The following is an 18896-nucleotide window of genomic DNA, read 5'->3' as shown; positions in this document are numbered from 1 at the left end:
GGAACGAGGCTTCCAGGGGGAACGAGACCTTTTGACCGAAAGCTGGCAGGCTGAGGGAGGAACTCTGATCAGAAATGACAGGAGCACAAAACCACATTAGCCTTCTGCTCAGAAGAGGCAGTACAGGGCAGAGACAAGGCCAGAGGACGGGGAGATGACACCAGAGTCACAGAGCAGGGCAGGGTCCCGGCTGGCGTGGCTTGGGGCCCCCCGGCTGCAAGGGCAGAAACCCCAGGTCTGCCGTATTCCAATCCTGAGAGCCGCAGCAGGCATTTCACTTAGCTGAGCCTCAGCTTCTCTCTTTCCAGGATGGTCTCGAGCAGTAATAGAAATGTTCTGGTAGAAACATTCTATGCCAAGTAACCAATGCAGTGACTAGCAGCTGCAGCAATAGTAGAAATATTAAGGACAGGATTATTATCAGGTGAGTATATAAGATAATGAAGGCTTCCCAGGTGGCTCTGGGAAGAATCTGCCTGCTAATGCAGGAGATGTGGGTTCGATCCCTGGGTCAGGGAGAGCCCCTGGAGGAGGAAATGGCACTCCAGTATTCTTGCCTGAGAAATCCCATGGAGAGAGGAGCCTGGCAGGCTACAGTCCATGCGGTTGCAAAAAGTTGGACATGAGTTAGTAACTAAACAACAACAATAACGAATATAATAGCTATAATAATGTAATTATATGTGTTCTATGGGGTTATACATTATATAAAAATTATATATTATATAATACATAATGATATATAATGACGTGTAACATTAATATATATTAATATATGTGATAATTTTATATTAAATGATGCACAATATTCTATATACTTATATTTCTCTTGAAGAAGTGAAGTGAAGTGAAGTCGCTTAGTCGTGTCTGACTCTTTACCACCCCATGGACTGTAGCCTACCACGCTCCTCTGTCCATGGGATTTTCCAGGCAAGAGTACTGGAGTGGGTTGCCATTTCCTTCTCTAGAGGATCTTCCCAACCCAGGGATTGAACCTGGGTCTCCCACATTGTAGGCAGACGCTTTAGCATCTGAGCCACCAGGGAAGTCCAATTTGTTACAATATTGCTTATGTTGTTTATGTCCTGGTTTCTGGGCTATAGGGCATATGGGATCTTAGCTCCCCGACCAGGGACCGAACCTGCACCCTCTGCATTGGAAGGTGAAGTGTTAACCACTGGACCAGCAGGGAAGTCCCATATTTCTCTTAGGTTTTATTATATAATCAATAATATATCACTGTGTGTATGGAATTCTAAGTCGTTTCAGTCCTGTCCGACAGTCTATAGACTGTAGCCTGTCAAGCTCCTCTATCCGTGGGATTTGCCAGACAAGAACACTGCAGTGGGTTGCCATGCCCTCCTCTAGGGGATCTTCCTGATCTAGTATCAAACCCACGTCTCTCACATCTCCTGCACTGGTAGGCAGGTTTTTTACGACTGGTGGCACCTGGGAAGTCCTATGTCACTATACAATCATATTAAATAGTATAATTTAAACTCATTATGTAATTATGTGATAATTACATGTAATATGTATTTATACATGTATTATGTCTATGCATATTGTCAGACACAAACACAATCCATAGTATTACTAATTATATAATCCTTATTATATAATTATTTCCATTCTTTACTGAGCCCTTACTGTATACCAAGCACAATTAGAGTGCCTTACAAGTATTAACTCGTGCGATTCTCAACGGCAACTCTGGTGTGGTCCTCATCCAATACAGGAGGATCGTATACCATGGTTTCAGGTGCTTTTGATGTGTCCATTTTACAGATGGAAAAACTGTAGAACAGCATAGTTTTCCCCCAGCAGGCAAAGCTGAGATTCTAGCTCAGCAGTCTGCAGTCTGGCTCAAGAGCTCACACTCTTAGCTCATATATATTACACTACATATACATTTATATGGCTTCCCTGGTGGCTCAGATGGTAAAGAATCTGCCTGCAATACGGGAGACTCGGGTTTGATCTCTGGGTTGGGAAGATCCCCTGGAGGAGGGAATAGCAACCCACTCCGATATTCGTGCCTGGAGAACCCCACAAACAGAGGAGACTGGCAGACTACAGTTCATGCGGTCGCAGAGTCGAACACGCCCAAGGGACTAACACACACATGCATTTATATGTATGTGTGTGTGTGCGGGTATCTCAAACACTCAGTATCGTCTCTCTTACACAGTTTGGTCGTGGTGGCGTTGCAGTGCCCTTGGAGATAAACTGGGTGATACATGCACTGAGTTCTTTCCAAGCACTAGGCGCTGGGTTATGAACTTTATACGCTTTGGTTCCTTTCACTGCCGTCCAACGAGGTGACTGCTGCCCAGAGACGTGATGATCCCTGCCTGAGGTCACACAGGGAGTAAGTAATGCCCAAGGTCACACAGCTGAAGGAAGGAGATGAACCAGGTCACCTGCCACAGATTCCACATCCTGACAGCACCCTGTCCACCTGCTTTTTCCTCTCCAAACCACAATGCTTCAGTCAGATGCTGTAGGTGAAATGCCTTACACATGGCCTGGTACGTTAGTAAATGCCTGAAAACAAGCAGCTGCTGTTGTTTTTATTGTAACTAAATGCGCAAAGCCCAGTAGGCATTTTCTTCCAAGAAAATGACGGAAGTATGAATTTATGACGCCGTCTGTTCAGAGGGCAGATCCAGGGCCCCTTTTAAACCCTAACAAAGTCCCTGCCTTGTCGGTCGACACCAGTTCCTGCATCCAGCCACACGTGGAAACCCGAGATTGCCTGGGAGGCACACAGTTCACTGGGTTCTGCTCCCTGCCTTCTGATGGAGACGATCTGGGGTTCAGAGTGGACACTTGCATGCTTAATGAACTTGCCCAGCTTCTGATGAGTCACAGGGTCAGCTGACCCCTGGGTACAAGAAGCCCTCTGAGTGACTCAGAGCTGCGTCTTTCCCTGAAGGCTTCTCACAAGCTGCCCGGTGCCAGTCGGCCGTCCTGTGCTCAAACATCTTCTCCACCACCGGGCACCGACAGATGGGAGCTATTCTTATTATTTAGCATTTATTAAGCGCCCACAGTGTGCCAGGAGCCGCATGGAACAGGGGTGTAGGTGGTCCCCAAGAGTCTGTCCCCAGAAGGCTGTGGCCACATGGAGGAGAGGGGACGGGCTTCTCTCTTCTCCTTCAAAGCCCACCCTCCCCCTCCTTCCACCCAGCCCCAGGTCCAGCCCCAGCTGTTCTACTAGAGCAAATGGACAAAGATTTGGGCCAGGTTTCCACAGGGCTAAAATCTGGCCCTCCTCCTGCCTGGGTATCCAACGTGCAGGCCCCTGCGGGGCTGGTGGACACAAGGCTTTTGTGAGGCCCCCATTTCTTAGATTACAGGAAACAGCCTTCCTTCAGCCTCCAAGACCTGAGTTCCAATGGGCAGATTCAAACAGCTGTTAACTAGGGAAGGGAGCATGCCAGACCAGCGAGAAACAGTCAAGAGAAGCCTCGGGGCAGAGTCCTGCTTCCTCATCAAGGGATCTGTACAACAATATCTTTCAGTTGTTTTGCAGATACTGAAACCCCCTCCAGGTGGGAGAAGTTAACGGTTAATGATGATATGCCACCCACAGGCATGCAGACCCCAGACCAGTTAAACCTGAAGGTTGATAATGCTGACTATTACTTACCTTACCACCAACCACGAGCTGATCACACCCTCTTTTACTGTAAGACTTGTCACTGTCTCCCCCAAGCTGAGACACTTGGTTTCTAGGGCATGATTCCACTGCGCCCCCCTTAGCCTGGCAAAGTAATAAAGACCCCTTTTCTACTTCACCCAAAACTCCGTCTTTGAGGTTTAATTCAACACCTGTGTACAGAGAAGCTGAGCTTTTGGCATCAGGTGTCTAGTAGTCCCAGCTCCCCAGGCTAACAGTTGAGAAAGTGGGAGGGGATATGTGTCTCATGCCCCCCAAAGCCATGGGCTAAGGCGTGGTGTATCCCTGATTGCACCGTGCTCTGTTCAGCTGCACCTAAAACCTATGCGTCTGGTTCACAGGAATCTCCATGGACAGCAGAAGCAGAGAGCTGCACACAGGCCAGCCACCTCCAAACCGAGAGCATCTTCATATGCAAAGGAAACCGCAGCCACCCAGGATAGGATGAAAAAACCATGACAACGGCGATGTTGGCCAACCGCGATGGAGTTCGTACCATGAGCAGGTGCTGCTATGGCTGCTTCACAAACATTATCGCATCAAAGCCTCAGGGCTCCCTTGCGAAGTGGGTGTGACTGTCCCTGCCACCAAGCTGAGACAGTGGAAGCTCAGAGAGGTGAAACCCCCAGGACACAGGACCAAGGGCCAGCTCTGGTTCAGCCCTTGGCATTACGTCCTCTTGGCTGGACAACAAGGGCCCCAGGCGTGGTCATCTTTGAGTTCTTTTATTCCTGATATTGACTCCAGGAGGCAGAAGTCCATGGAATGTTACTCCCACTTTCTAGATGAGAAAGCGGAGGCTCTGAGAGGTCAGGCCGCTTTCCCAGAATCACCCAGAGAAGGTCATGGCCAGCCTCAGGTTTCCCTGGTCTAAGCTCCACACTCTCAATCCTCTCGTCTAAATCTTTAATTGTGCTGCCTCATGAAACGAGAAGAAATAGCTCTTCGGAGAGTGGTTGGTGAGAACACTGTGAGAACGCACATGACAGCTGCCTCCGCGGTTGCTGAATCTTGCCCCCCTGTCTGAGAGCCAGTGCGGATTAGCGGGGGAACGAAAGGTAACGGCTGAGGGAAGCCACCCTCTCCCAGGCCAGCAATGCACCGGACCCACCACGCTTCCTGGAGCCAGATGTAGGGTAGGTAAATCAAGAGAGCATGGTAAATTAACTATACGTCAATAAAATAAATAAAATTTTAAAAATTAAAAAAAAATCAGGCTTTGCAGAAGACCACAGACCCACAGAATATTGAGTTCATCGCTTCTGGACAGTATTCAGGGTTCAGTAGTTAATCAAGTGAAGGAGCTGGCTGCTTGAATGCTGGTGGGATGCAAGTGTGATGGATCTATCTTTAGATGGGAGAGAAACATAAATAGGGGCGAGTATCTCCATCCTAAGTCAGCCCGGGAAAGCACTTACCCAAAACAACCTTTCAAAGACAGGGAGGGGGGTTCCGCTTCACCATCAAAGGCTCAGATCGCGGAACACTAAAGCGGCAAAGTGGAGTGTGAAATCCAGAAGTCCCTCCAGCCCCGCCTGCCCCATGCCAGTGTATTATAAAAAGCATACTTGCTGATATAGTATGCCTTTAAAACGATCAGAATGACAGATGGCTGCAGCAGGAACACATCCTTTTTATAGGACTGCTATTAATCAGAAGAGATTGACAGTGTCCTTTTAATCTTTTAATTAAAAAAAAAAGCGCACCTCTATAAAGCTGAAGGGGGAAAGTTGCTGGCGTCTCCGAGCGCATTGAGACACCTGGAATGATGTGCAAGGTCCACATGATTTCAAACTTCATAAAAGGAGGGCTTTAGTTTCCCTTTATTTCTAGATTTATTGACGTTGGTATTGCTAATATAAAAAGAAGGTATGGCTTTGCATGATGTGGGTAACTTCTGTCTTGCCTCAATTATAAGTGTTACCTGTTGTCCTCGTCAGGCTATCTGTATGTTCCTAGATTGTGGTGGTTTCACTTGCAAAAGACTGGGGATGTCCCAAACATACTGTGGTGGGAGACACTCCTGTAATTACTTTAGGTGGGAAAATACTGCATAAAATTGCCATATTTGCCTTTGATTCATCTGATCAGGTATGGAGAAGCAAGATACACTGGGTCATTGTGAATGTCTGGTAACTATGATCACTGGCAAAAAAAAAAAAAGGTAACTGGATAAGTAAGATCAGAAACCCACTAATTTCTTCCCTGGTGGGGTACGGGCAAGGTCTGGGGGAGAAGAGACATGTTTAGATGTTTGTAATAGCTTGAACAATTGAGACAACTGTAATACCTCTCAAGGAATTGAGAACTTTGTTTTTCATCTGTTGAGCACCCAAATTGAGCTTCCCTGGTGGCTCAGTGGTAAAGAACCTGCCTGCCAATGTAGGGGGCTTCCCTGATAGCTCAGTTGGTAAAGAATCCCGCTGCGATGCAGGAGACCCCGGTTCGACTCCTGGGTCAGGAAGATCCGCTGAAGAAGGGATAGGCTACCCGCTCCAGTATTCTTGGGCTTCCCTTGTGGCTCAGCTGGTAAAGAATCTGCCTGCAACCTGGGAGACCCAGGTTCAATCCCTGGGTTGGGAAAATCGCCTGGAGAAGGGAAAGGCTGCCCACTTGTGCATTTGATCCTTGGGTCTGGAGGATCCCCTGGAGAAGGAAATGGTAACCTACTCCAGTATTCTTGCCTGGGCAATCCCAGGGACAGAGGTGTAGCAGGAAGGAAAGGGGCAGGGCACAACTTTTGAAAGAATGACATAGCCCAAGGATACAACGTAAATCAATTAGAATCAAATGGAACCAAGATGGCAGGCAAGACTAGCCCCTGATCCTCAATCGGCAAGTGAAATGACCCATCCAGAGGTGCCATGACAGTTCCAAGGCACTGTTAAAAGACCAAGGAGTGGGGGGTAGCCCAAATCCTTGAAATCTCCATCCCTTCCCCAAAATAGTTGGAATAATCCTCCCACTCATTAGGTTAAGGTTAAGTCACTTTAGTCGTGTTCGACTCTGTGCAACCCCATAGACAGCAGCCCACCAGGCTCCCCTGTCCCTGGGATTCTCCAGGCAAGAACACTGGAGTGGGTTGCCATTTCCTTTCACTCATTTGCATATGAAATTACCCAGCCTATAAAAACTAACCACACCACATTTCGCAGCCACACTCACCCTCTGTGAAGGCACACACTCTGCCTGTGGAGTGTGTTTCTCTCTGAATCTGAATAAATCCATTTCTTACCTATAACTTTGTCTCTCACTGAATTCTTTCTGGGATGAGACATCAAGAACCTGAGCTTTATTAGGCCCTGAAACCAGGAAATGTGGGTTTTGGCTGGCTTCAAGTCCCAGTCACATGGGTTCAAGTCCCAATCTGAGGTAAACGGTTTCAGTGGGACCTGGCAGGCTACAGTCCATGGTATGGCAGAGTCAGACATGACTTAGACCTGGGTTTGATCCCTGGCTCGGGAAGATGCCCTGGAGAAGGAAATGGCAACCTACTCCAGCACTCTTGCCTGGAAATCCCACGGACGGAGGAGCCTGGTAGGCTACAGTCCATGGGGTTGCAAAGAGTCGGACACAAGTAAGCGACTTCACTTTCACTTTGGCAACTCAACAACAAGAATGCCTAAACTGGATAAGTGAGCTCTGACTGCTCCTTCACTCCCTGCTTGGCTAGATCTAACCCCAGCTTCCAGCTTGACTTTGGAATTTTTGCAGTTGGGGAAGAGTTGGGGATGGGTTGGGGTGTCAGCCTGGAGTTTCTGGGGATCACTGAAATCCAGCTGGACCCAATGGGGCTCATGGGCACAAAAGCCCCTTTCCCTGAGTTCCAAAGGGCAGGTTCAGTTGCTAGTCAGGAAAGAGAGAGGATGCAGGGACAAGGGAGGAACAGTCCAGAAACAATTGTGCAGCCTTGGGGGCAGTCCGAGATCCCCCTCAAGGGATACACGTAACAGTATCCTTGAGCTGTTTTGCAGATACTGAAACTCCCACCAAATGGAAAGATGTTAATGTCTGATAAAGCACTCTTCATTCCAGAGAGAGGGTCACTGTTAAGCCAGAAGATCTCTGGATTGAAGGAATGCAGCCTCTTCAGGCACTCTGATCCTCATCAGCAACCCCATCCGTGGACTAGAAGACTCCACACAGGGCTCACTGTACCCTCCCTCCAGGTCTGGACACACAGCCTTGAGAGCATTAGCCCACTGTGGCCTTCTTTGCCTGGCAAACAATAAAGCTATTCTTTTCTACTTCACCCAAAACTCTGCAAAAGTCGCTCAGTCATTTACAACTCTTTGTAATCCCATGGACTATACAGTTCATGGAATTCTCCAGGCCAGAATACTGGAGTGGGTAGCCTTTCCCTTCTCCAGGGGATCTTCCCACCCAGGGATGGAACCCAGGTCTCCCGCATTGCAGGCGGATTCTTTACCAGCTGAGCCACAAGGGAAGCCTAAGAATACTAGAGTGGGTAGCCTATCCCTTCACCAGAGGATCTTCCTGACCCAGGAATAGAACCAGGGTCTCCTGCATTACAGGCAGATTCACTTTCTTACAGGCGGATTCTTTACCAGCTGAGCTACCAACTCTGTGTCTGAGAGTTAATTCAGGGTTAGTGTACAGAGGCCAGAATTTACTTCACCGTCTTTGCCACCAGTTGGATGTGGTGCATTTGTGAATGAAGATCAAGTTCAGATAACTACTGTGGAGTCATGGGGTGACTTGACTTGAGTCATTGGAGCCTCTGAATTCAACTGTGCCTGAAGGTGGAGGTTTTCTGTTTCCCCTCTAAACAATTATGAATTAGATCTTGTCACTAAAAGATAAGAGTCCTGAGTAAATGCCTATCCTCTTTCAGAATAACACAGGATAAGAATTATGAGGTGGCCAGCCCATCCTGAAGTGTGGCTCAGACGGTAAAACATCTGTCTGCAATGAAGGAGACCCAGGTTCGATCCCTGGGTTGGGAAGATCCCCTGGAGAAGGAAATGGCAGCCCACTCCAGTATCCTTGCCTGGAAAATCCCATGGACGGCGTAGCCTAGTAGGCTACTGTCCATGGGGTCGCAAAGAGTCAGACACGACTGAGCGACTTTACTTTAGTCACTAAGTTGTGTCCAACTCTTGCAACCCCATGGACTGTAGTCCGCCAGGCTCTTTACCAATTGAGAACAAATATTATATATACATATAAATGGGCTTCTCAGGTGGTCCTAGGGGTAAAGTCTCTGCCTGCCAATGCAGGAGACACAGGTTTAATCCCTGGATCAGGAAGATCCCTTGGAGAAGGAAATGGCAAGATACTCAAGTATTCTTGCCCGGAAAATTCCATGGACAGAGAAGCCTGGTGGGGTACAGTCCATGGGGTTGCAAGAGTCGGACATGACTGAGTGACTAAGCACATACATATAAATGCCACCTTTTCCATATATTAGGATGTAAATTTTAGGTTGAAAAGAATCTTGTGTGTTTCCTATTCTGCCTCATCACCTACACCCACTTCTCACTCCACTTCTCACAGCCTGGCATACAGTAGGTGCTCAATAAGTAACTGTTGAACAAAGATGAATCCCACGTAAACTCACAACCACTCTTCAAGACAGGTGTTCCTGTTTCCATTTTGTAGCTGAGAAAACAGCCTTGGAGAGGTTAATTGACAAGCTCAAGGCCACATGCTTAGTAAATGCCAGGGCCAATATATCAACACGGACCTGTTTGACTCCAAATTCTCTTTGCCGCCTCCCTGACTCTTTAATTTAGTCTGCTGTTGACACGGCCTGTTTGGCAGTACAGAAAAGTCACTCGGTGACTAAGATGGAGCAGCCACAAAGTAAATGACGCCACCAACACTCACATTATGCAGGCGGGCCTTCTGCTTTCTTTCCCAATCAGCAGATATTCCACACATGTAAATAACTCTGCAGGGCAGCAATATCAAGATCTGAAAATGGCTCCACCAGCCGCTGAGCAACACAAGCTTATTCCCTTCAGGTTTACACCAGTGCCTTACACATCCCTCATACATCTCTCTACCTTTCTGCAGGGGCCAGTTACTTTTGGTCCCCTGCTAAAACCAGAAGTTTGATAATTCTTGGTGTCACTGTGAAGGGACCCACTGACCAAACTAGGCCACTCTAACTAGGCCTGAGAGTAACCACTTGCATGAGTTACTTTCCAACAGGAAGTCCTGGTAAGGAACTTGGAACTAACATGCTACTACCAACCGGAAGAATTCGGCAAAGGTCAAAAGGAGAGAGGAGACTCCATATGTCCTACCAACCTCCCAGAATCCTCCTTGCCGGAATCCATCTTGGCTAAGTGATGCATGTACCAGCAGGAAGGACCCTGAGTCACAATGATTGACCAGAAAATCCAGAGACTAACCCATCACCATAAAACCCAAGAATGCGAGCCACATGGCAGAGCAGTTCTCCTGGGTTTCCTTCCCCTGCAGCTCTCCACTTGGGCACCCCTTCCCCAAAAAGTCTCTGGCTTTGCCAGCAAGTGTGTCTCCTGGGATATTCATTTTCAAGTGTTAGACAAGAGGGTCCTGGGGGAGGGGGGGTGTTCCTTCTTCCTGTGACCACACGACACAGGTGTATACAGATCTCTCATTAGATAAATCACCCAATTCAATGATGCTGATTTCTTCTTCAAAATCCAGAGCTGAGGGGTTTGCCTCTACCACTGCTACCCACGTCAGGGAGGCGTTCCTCATTACTCTGCTGCCATCTAATTCTGTGGGGTACGGGTTGGAGAGCACAGGCTTCAGAGAGCTTACTGCTTCAGAAAGAAAGGATAGCAAATAGTGATCCGGACTCAAAATCCAGGGAATTCAACATTCACCTGATGGATTCAGAGAAGGGCAGTAGAGAGCCCATTCCTGTGTGGGCACAGAGAGATTCGGGGTTCAGAAGCTCCATTTCTGAGCTCCATTTCTCCCAGCTCCTCTGGAGCCCTGTCTTTTGAGACCTATATTTACGCAATGCCAAGACACACAGTGCCAATGGGTTGGGGAAGATACTGAAGCTCCGTCTTGATATGTCAACCCAAGCATCGTGAGCTCACCCACGTTCTCTGCTCTGATAGGAAGGGCTTTCTCCTCTGTTTGCCCAGAGAATGTCTGGTGATGCTCTACAGCCCGACTTGAATGCCACCTTTCCCGTCTGAGTGTATGCATGCTACATTGATTTAATCGTGTTTGACTCTTTGCTACCTGATGGACTGTAGCCGGCCAGGCTCCTCTATACTTGGGATTCTCCAGGCAAGAATACTGGAGTGGGTTGCCAGGCCCTTTTGTAGGGGACCTTCCTGACCCAGAGATTGAACCCGCATCTCTTGCATTTCCTGCATTGATAGGCGGGTTCTTTACCTGGGAAGCCCTCATTCCCCTGTGAACGACCCTCTTTCCTACTCCAAGAGGCATCCACCGTCTCCCTCTCCTATATCTCCATATGCACCTCGATAGTGGATCTGTGACAAAGAACAAAGGTCCCAGTCCACCAGACATGGTCCACATCTCAGCTCTGGCACTGACAATCCTTGTGACCTTGGGCAAGTGACCTTTCTCTAAATGTCACTTTCAGGTCCTCCATATGCAGAAAAGGCATCGTAATACATGACTGTGATTTCTTATCCAATACCCATGGGGTCACCTCTCTATCTTGAAATTCAGATTTGGGGAGATTTTTCTTTTTCAGAAAGGGAATCCATCAGAAACAGATTATGTAACTTTCTCAGCAGGGCCTGGGACAACACTCTGAAATCAAACACAGAAAAATTCCCGTAGCAAAATATATGAATATTCACACTGAGTGGGATAAAGACAGTCTATAAATAGCGGCACATCATTTCAGGTCAAGTTTTCTTCCGAGAGGCATTTTAGTGCCAACACTCCCCCCACCCCCCAAAAAAGCTGATTTTCAGAGCTTTGGGAGATTTACAATTACAGATAATGGTGGGACAAACAGAACCCAACTTTCGGGTTATGGTAACCACCATTATCCACAGGTTTGCTCTCCCAGCTTTACCTGAGGTCAACCACAGCCTGAAGATATTAAACGGGAAATTCCAGAAGTAAACAATTCATACATTTTAAACTGTGTGTTGTTCGGGGTGGTCCAGTCCCATTCTGTCCTGTCCAGGATGTGGCCCATCCCTGTGTTCAGAAGATCTCACACAGTTAGTTGCTTAGTAACTATCTCAGGTATCAGATCAACTACCGAGTTATCGTGATGCTCGGGTGCAACTGATCCTTATTTTCCTGAATACCAGCCCCAAAGGACAAGAGTTAGTGATACTGGTAGTTCTGATGGAGAAGCCGTCAAGTGCTTCCTTGAAATGAAAACATTCTCAACCTAATAAGGAAGGCAACAAAACCATATGCTGAAATTGCTAAGATCTATGTTAAGAATGAATCTTCTCTGAGACACTTCAAGGAAGGAAAAAAAAGTGTGTGCTTTGTATAGTAAGATATCCAGAGCCACATTCACAACTTTTTATTGCAGTAAACTGTTATAATAGTTCTATTTTATTATTAGTAGTAGTCTCTGTGTCTAATTTATAAAATAAACTGGACCACATGTATGTACCCACTCCAGTGTTTTTGCCTGGAAAATTCCATGGACAGAGGACCTGGTAGGCTACAGTCCACAGGGCTGCAGAGAGTCAGACATGACTGAGTAACACACACACACACACACAGGTATGTGTGTACAGGGAAAAACACAATCCATCTTGGGTCCAGTACTATCTAAAGCATCCACTGGGGGTCTAGGCCATATCCCTGGGAAATGGAGCATTTCCTGCCCTGCCAGTAAACAAGGACGTCACAGACATCAGTGGCTGGTGACCCTGGGGGAAGGAGAAGAATGCCTGCCATCTAGCAGCCAGCAGACTGCAGCCACTCCCTACAGTGAGCCCTGAGGAAGCTCAGGATGTGAAAACACAGGCCCATGGCCCGAAGGCTGAGATGCTTATTAAAGGAATGATTTCAGTGAGCCTGGACTCTTGCATCTTCCTATAATAGAGAAGTGCTAAATTCCTTAACTTGGGATATCTGTTTTTCTTTCAATAAGAATAATCTCTTTGATGCTCAGACTACCTGCTCTTTGTTACAAAACTTCTATATAACCAGGCTCATCCCCTCACCTCCTTGGAGCAGTTCGCTTAGGCTTACTTGAGAGGCCCAGGCTTGAAGTCCTAAAACTTAGCTCTCAACTTTTAGGTTGCTGAATATTTTTTAAGTCAACATCCCCCACAGATAAGGGGGGTACAACTGCATTGTTAGGATAAATTGAGATAAAATATATAAGTATTTAGCACCATACCTGGTACACGCGTGCATACAAGTCACTTCACTCAAGTCCGACTCTTTGTGATCCCATCGACCATAGTCAGCCAAGCTCCTCTGCCCATGGGATTCTCCAGGCAAGAATCCTGGAGTGGGTTGCCAGGCCCTCCTCCAGGGGCTCTTCCTGATCCAGGGATCAAACCCAAGTCTCTTATGTCTCCTGCACTGGCAGGCAGGTTCTTTATCGCTAGCGCCACCTGGGAAGCCCTGCCTGGTACAAAGCACGTGTGAAATACTTATCACCTATCATGCTTTCCTGATGTTTTTCCTATCGTATTGGATTTTATATTTATCTAAGGTTCTCTTCCACCAGGCTGTGAACCTAACAGTCAGTAGCTGTACTGGCTGCTTCTGTTTTCCAGGCACATGTAACTTGCCTGATATGGAATATGTGGGTAGCAACTGAATAACTAAAGTAAAAAAGTACATAGTAAGGTGGATGTGGCCATGTCTACACCATCCTCTGTCTAGGAAAATAGTCTCCAGACCTGATCTGCAATATCCGGAGGAGATGAGAATGGAACTGTCTTGGTGTGGAAAATAATCTAGCAGTGATGGTCAAGGGCTGTATCTGGCAGATAAATATCTACAGTGAGGGGCTCAAGTCTGAACTTGAACCCAGAGCCGAGGGCTTATCAGACCCAAACACCACCCAGACTGATCAGTTACAAAGCTGAGGTTTAGATGATATCATCTGACGCTGTGCAGCCGGCTATTGGTCCACGGCTCGGGTAAGTTCTCCTGGTAGCTTCTTTGACTCAAGACTGATGGACAATTTACTCGTCAAATCTCCTGTTCTCAGGTCAGATAATTCATTGATCATTCAAGGTCTTGTTGGAAATTGAGACATGAATAAAGGAGTTCAATGGGAAGACATGTTCGTTCTTCTTAACCAGAGATACCAGCAGTCGCTCTATGCCAAGGGGAATGGAACAGTGTTTATATACTGTTAATATTTGATACTTGATAGTATTTCTCTTCTTCTGCTTCTTACTATGCATGAAAACTGTCCAAACCGCTTCAGCCCAATCCTCCACGGTCACTCTGGAGTACCTTACATGGCTGGAAGGAAAAACTATTCACCTTGCTATCTATTCAACAAGTTCAGACATTAAAGATGGGTTCAGGATATTCAATATGGTAAAGAATCTAGCTTTCTTTGGGGATGGCCCATGAGGTCAGCAGTCACTATTGAATCTACTCCTGAGACAAAAGATACTATTGAGTCACGTCCTCGGAATTATTAGGAAACATGTTTGCTCACCGCCTTTGCAGGATAAGGTGATGCTCTCTTAAAAGCCTCTTATGCTGTCCGATCAATTATTGTTTGTTTTCTTGGACTGAGCAGACAAAAACAGAGCAATAGGAAAAAAAAAAAGTGGCACTTGATAGGGTTATGAAAAGGAAATTCGTAGGCCACAGAATCACTGGTTCTTCATGTTGAAAAGACTGTGAGATGAATCTCGAATTCTGATAAGACAACCCTGCCCAGTGGCCCCTACCGCTGTTTCATACCTCCAGTCACAGGGAACTTACAACTGCGGAAGGAACACACTATTTGGGATCATGGAACTGTCTCACTGATCACATTATGAGGATGTGGGTGGCACCTTAATTCCCTCTAGGAAAGCCCTGGCATCTTTTTTTAAACTTCTACTTTGTATTAGGGTAGAGCAGATTAACAATGCTGTGACAGTTTCAGGTGGACAGCATACATACACATGTATCCATTCCCCCACAAAGCCCCTTCTTATACAGGCTGGCACATAACATTGAGCAGAGTTCCCTGTGCTATACAATAGGCCCTTATCGGTTATCCATTTTAAATACAGCAGTGTGTACATGTCCAACCCAAACTTCCTAACTCTCCCTCCCCCCGGCAACCATAAGTTTGTTCTCTAAGTCTGTGAGTTTGGGAAAGCCTGAGTTGGGAAGATCCCCAGGAGGAGGGCATGGTAACCCACTCCAGTATTCTTGCCTGGAGAATCCCCATGGACAGAGGAGCATGGTGAGCTGCAGTCCATGGGGTTGCAGAGTTGGACATGACTGAGCGACAAATCACCCACACACACATTTGCATCTTGAAGAGTCTGGGAAGAAACCCACATGATCAACGAATTGGTCAGCAAGCTGATAGAGTCTGCGGGAATACAGGGCACCTAGTATCACCTGAAGCATCAGCTGAGAGGCGAGTGTGTGGGTGTATGTCTTACAGTTCTTTCTTTGAATTGCCTTTCCTTCACTTGCAAATGTTACCGCATGGAGTGTCTGAGTTGCTTGATGCCGCTGGATAAATAACAGGCTGTCTCAGAAAACTGGAAAGAAGGCCAGTCTATCCCCACTCAGAGCATTTCCGTGTGATCCACGGCGGGTGCGAGAGGAAGAAGATGAAGGCTGTCACAGCATCTGGGCTAAGACCCCCTGCCGCACCACTCCCTGACTTCTGGGTAACCAGTTACCAGAGGTGTCACTTGGGAAAACAAAGCATGATCCCAGCAATGATCTGCAAGTAAAATCTCTTGTTTCTTTCCCCCAGAAACCAGATCCATTTCTCAAAGGCTCTGCACAGGAGGAAGGAATGGGAACCAGGCCTCCCCAATTTCTCAGCTCGCCCATGTGTCTTCTCATCTATCACGCGGGTAATACGTCCAGAGTGGCATTTTGTAATGACAGCAGCATTCCAGCGGATCGATAGTTATTTAATTCCCAACAAGCTCTCGAGTCCATTAAGCCTGATTACATTCACCCATTTCAGTGGGTGCTGTTATTTTTCCTACACCGGCACTTAATCTATAACAGGAACTTATGAGAACTTTCAAAAGCAATTTCAGCATCAATCAGCACAGAGTGAAGGGCACGATTTGCTTGTAATTATTTATCGGATGGGGCGGTCCAGGGTCTGACAAAACTCTAACCGCTAACCTTCACCCCGAATGTCCAATGGGAAGTAAAATGTTTTCCGGTGTATCACCAAGCCTGACTTCAGATCCCAGTGGCTCACTGGCCTGCGTATGCCTGGAAGGATGGAACTGTTTCCACGTTGTTGAGGACCACTCTCCAGGTAGTCCATTATTTCTCATGCATAATATAGAAGCCTCCCAAAAGAGCAAGGACCATAAATCTGGCATGATAAGATGTTTCGCAATGTTTTGGACTCCCCCCTAATGGCTCAAATTGCCAAGATTCTTATAGTTTACAAGAGGTAACAACAGCATTCAGAAAAGTAGACATTGGAGGTTTGATCAGAACCCTTCTCAGAAATTTGAATTAATGAGCTAGTGTTGCAGAATTTTGAAAGATCGTGGAGGGAGGAGCACAGAACTGAAGGTAAAAAGGACGTACTAACTACATGTAGCTTTTCTTTCCTGTAGAAAGGAGATACAGAATGTATTACAAAAAGATGACTGCTCTCAAACAAACCACAAAAGAAGACATCCGGGTTTCCTCTGACACTCAGCCTCTGTCGTTAGTCAGTTCTCCACAGAGAAATTCAGACACATACCCAGAAGCCAACTTTTGCTTAAAAAGCCACACTTACAATGAAAAAAAAAAGGCCCCAAATATCTTATTTGATGACTCTCCCAACACAGAATGAAAAGCCTTAAAAGTGAAACCAACTTGTATTTCAATCATCTCCTTTCTTGCCATCATTCAGATGTAAACAACTGGTAAGGGATTCCTAGTATCATCTCTGAACTTCATAAATTAACCATCAATAAAGCATTCCTTTTGCCTCTCTGCCACTGGTCAATTTCAGGTTCGGGAAGGCAGGGGTACCCTTCATGAAAACAGACAAGCCCTGGGAAGCGGAACCTAAGGATTAATGTGTATTTCATGCTCCTTCTGTTTCCTGGGTGAAAGCTCTTAACCAAGTCACCTCATGACCAGTTAGTCCATCTCAGGATCTGCTGTGGGAGACTGAGTTCCTCCGAGAGCCCAGAAGGAGAACAAATCCTTTGCCCCGTGGTCAACCTCCCGAAGCAAAGTGAATGTTAAACAGCAGCCCGATCAATACAAGCAAATATAGCTCAACTACACCATTTATTCAACCATGAGAGATGTCAATAGCCAGATTAGGGTGATCCATCTTTTTGATTTCCTACTGTCTTCCCTCAGACTACACGAGGGCTTTTTCCTGTATTAAAAGTGTTTGCTTTCTCAACCATAAAAATTCCAATTATTACTCTGCGCGCTCTGGAGTTAAGTTGCTGGCTGGCAGTGGCCTTGAATTACCTGGATCAGTCCTGGGAAGTAGGGGGCGGCTGGAACGATCATAGGTACGCCATAGGGATGCAAGAGGACTCCTTGAGAAGGCAACATGCTTTACGGGCAGGTGGGATCCCCTCGGAAGCTCAACGCATCAATGGAGAGTTGGGGGAAAAAAAAGAAAGAAAAAAAAGATCTATAGACCCAACTTCTTCCGAACCACAGAGCTGAGAGCCAGATCGCCGCTGTCAGGAGCGCAGAGCTCATCAACACTCAGAGGGGAGAGAAAGAAAATCCAGCATCAGCAACTCTTAATGTGAAAGTTTTCTTCGCAGACGAGGGAGAGACACAGCAGCTGCAGGGTTGAAGCTACCAAAATGGAAGGTTCTATTTTGGGAACGGCTTGCCTAACATGACTAACCAAATACTCTTCATTAATTTAGTTCTCAGAGAGAGTGAGAGAGACCCAGAGACGGGGAGCAAGGTGGTCAGGCTGACAGATTTGGGCTCTTTCCGAAGGAATTTGGGCAAAAAAAAAAAAAAAAAAAAGCAAAAACTGGAGTCTGTGTGGGATGGTTAGAGAGGAAAGCTGAGAAATGTCAACTGATATGATTATCAGCTGCCACTTAAAAGCTCAGTAGAGGAACGCAGACAGCCTCTGGTACTGATCACAGAGAAAGGAAGAAGATGCTATCTTGTTATCTGATGTCTGTTTCTCTCTTTCTTTCTCTCTCCCAGATTTTAGTTTTAAAGGGGCAACTTGTGCCCAAAATATAATTATAGCACCAGCGAGTATCTGTAGTGTGTGCTATGGCACACAGAACTATAGCTAAATTATTTACACATGTTTTGTAATTTCATTCTCAAAACTCTCGCAAGTAGGTACTATTACTAGTTCCTGGTCCACACGGGAAATGAGGCTCACGCTAGTTGAATTGCACGCTCACAGCCCTCCACACATGAGAGGCAGTGCCAGGCTCCTAATTCCTAATTGGCCGCCGTATCCATTACAGTACTTTGTTCTGTAATATAATTTCATATGCCTTAAAAATAAAACTTTAACATTCTTTGTCTTTGAGCTTTCAGTTGTTATATTTTAATGTGTAATCGATTAATAAGATGACTCCCTGCTCCGAGAGTTTAAAGGCATACCTAACGCACACCAAAACCACAGACGAGAAATACATTCCAGTATTTCAGATCTTTCTGATGTTCGAAAACATCCAAGTGATGGTCCAGCATGCGTTACGTGGCCACAGATACTCTCAGATGGGATTGCAGGAGGTGGAATTACACTGACTTGGGTGTCCCAACTTGGCAGCTGTGTGATGTTGAACGTGTTGCTCAGTGTCTCTGAACCTTCGTTTCTTCATTTGGAAAACTGAGATAGTAACAGACCCTACCTCATAGGGTTGTGTGACGAGAAAAGCGCTTGGCATCCTCTCGTGATGTGTACAAGACATGTATTTGGCATTCTTGCCCTGTGTTCCTCTACGGACGCCTGGTACAGACACGCCTTTGACTTCAGGTGGAAGGCAAAGACAGCCTTCAGACTGTCACTCTTCTAGTATGTATCCCAGGACAGCACCTGCTAGTGGGGAGAATTTCCCAATTTTGAGAGCACAGACTGAGTCCACTCAAGCCATGCTAAAGGCCC

General features: G+C 46.5%; 1 protein-coding gene across 17 annotated transcripts in view; it reads right to left on the bottom strand.

Annotated features, from left to right (window-relative positions):
• RBFOX1 (RNA binding fox-1 homolog 1) overlaps positions 1–18896 on the bottom strand; it is a 2433924-nt gene that overhangs the window by 390151 nt on the left and 2024877 nt on the right. For 4 of the 17 annotated variants that reach the window (XM_059881320.1, XM_005224479.5, XM_059881318.1 and 1 more), the window contains exon 1: positions 17267–17557. The exons of the other annotated variants lie outside the window; for them this stretch is intronic. In XM_059881320.1, the coding sequence (XP_059737303.1) occupies positions 17267–17353 (87 nt within the window). In that variant the 5' untranslated portion in view covers positions 17354–17557. Of the gene's footprint in view, positions 1–17266; positions 17558–18896 lie in introns of those variants that run through there. 17 annotated transcript variants of the gene reach the window in all.

The sequence above is a fragment of the Bos taurus genome, chromosome 25 (assembly GCF_002263795.3).
Source record: "Bos taurus isolate L1 Dominette 01449 registration number 42190680 breed Hereford chromosome 25, ARS-UCD2.0, whole genome shotgun sequence".
Taxonomy (NCBI): domain Eukaryota; kingdom Metazoa; phylum Chordata; class Mammalia; order Artiodactyla; family Bovidae; genus Bos; species Bos taurus.
This window is presented reverse-complemented; position numbering and strand designations above follow the sequence as displayed.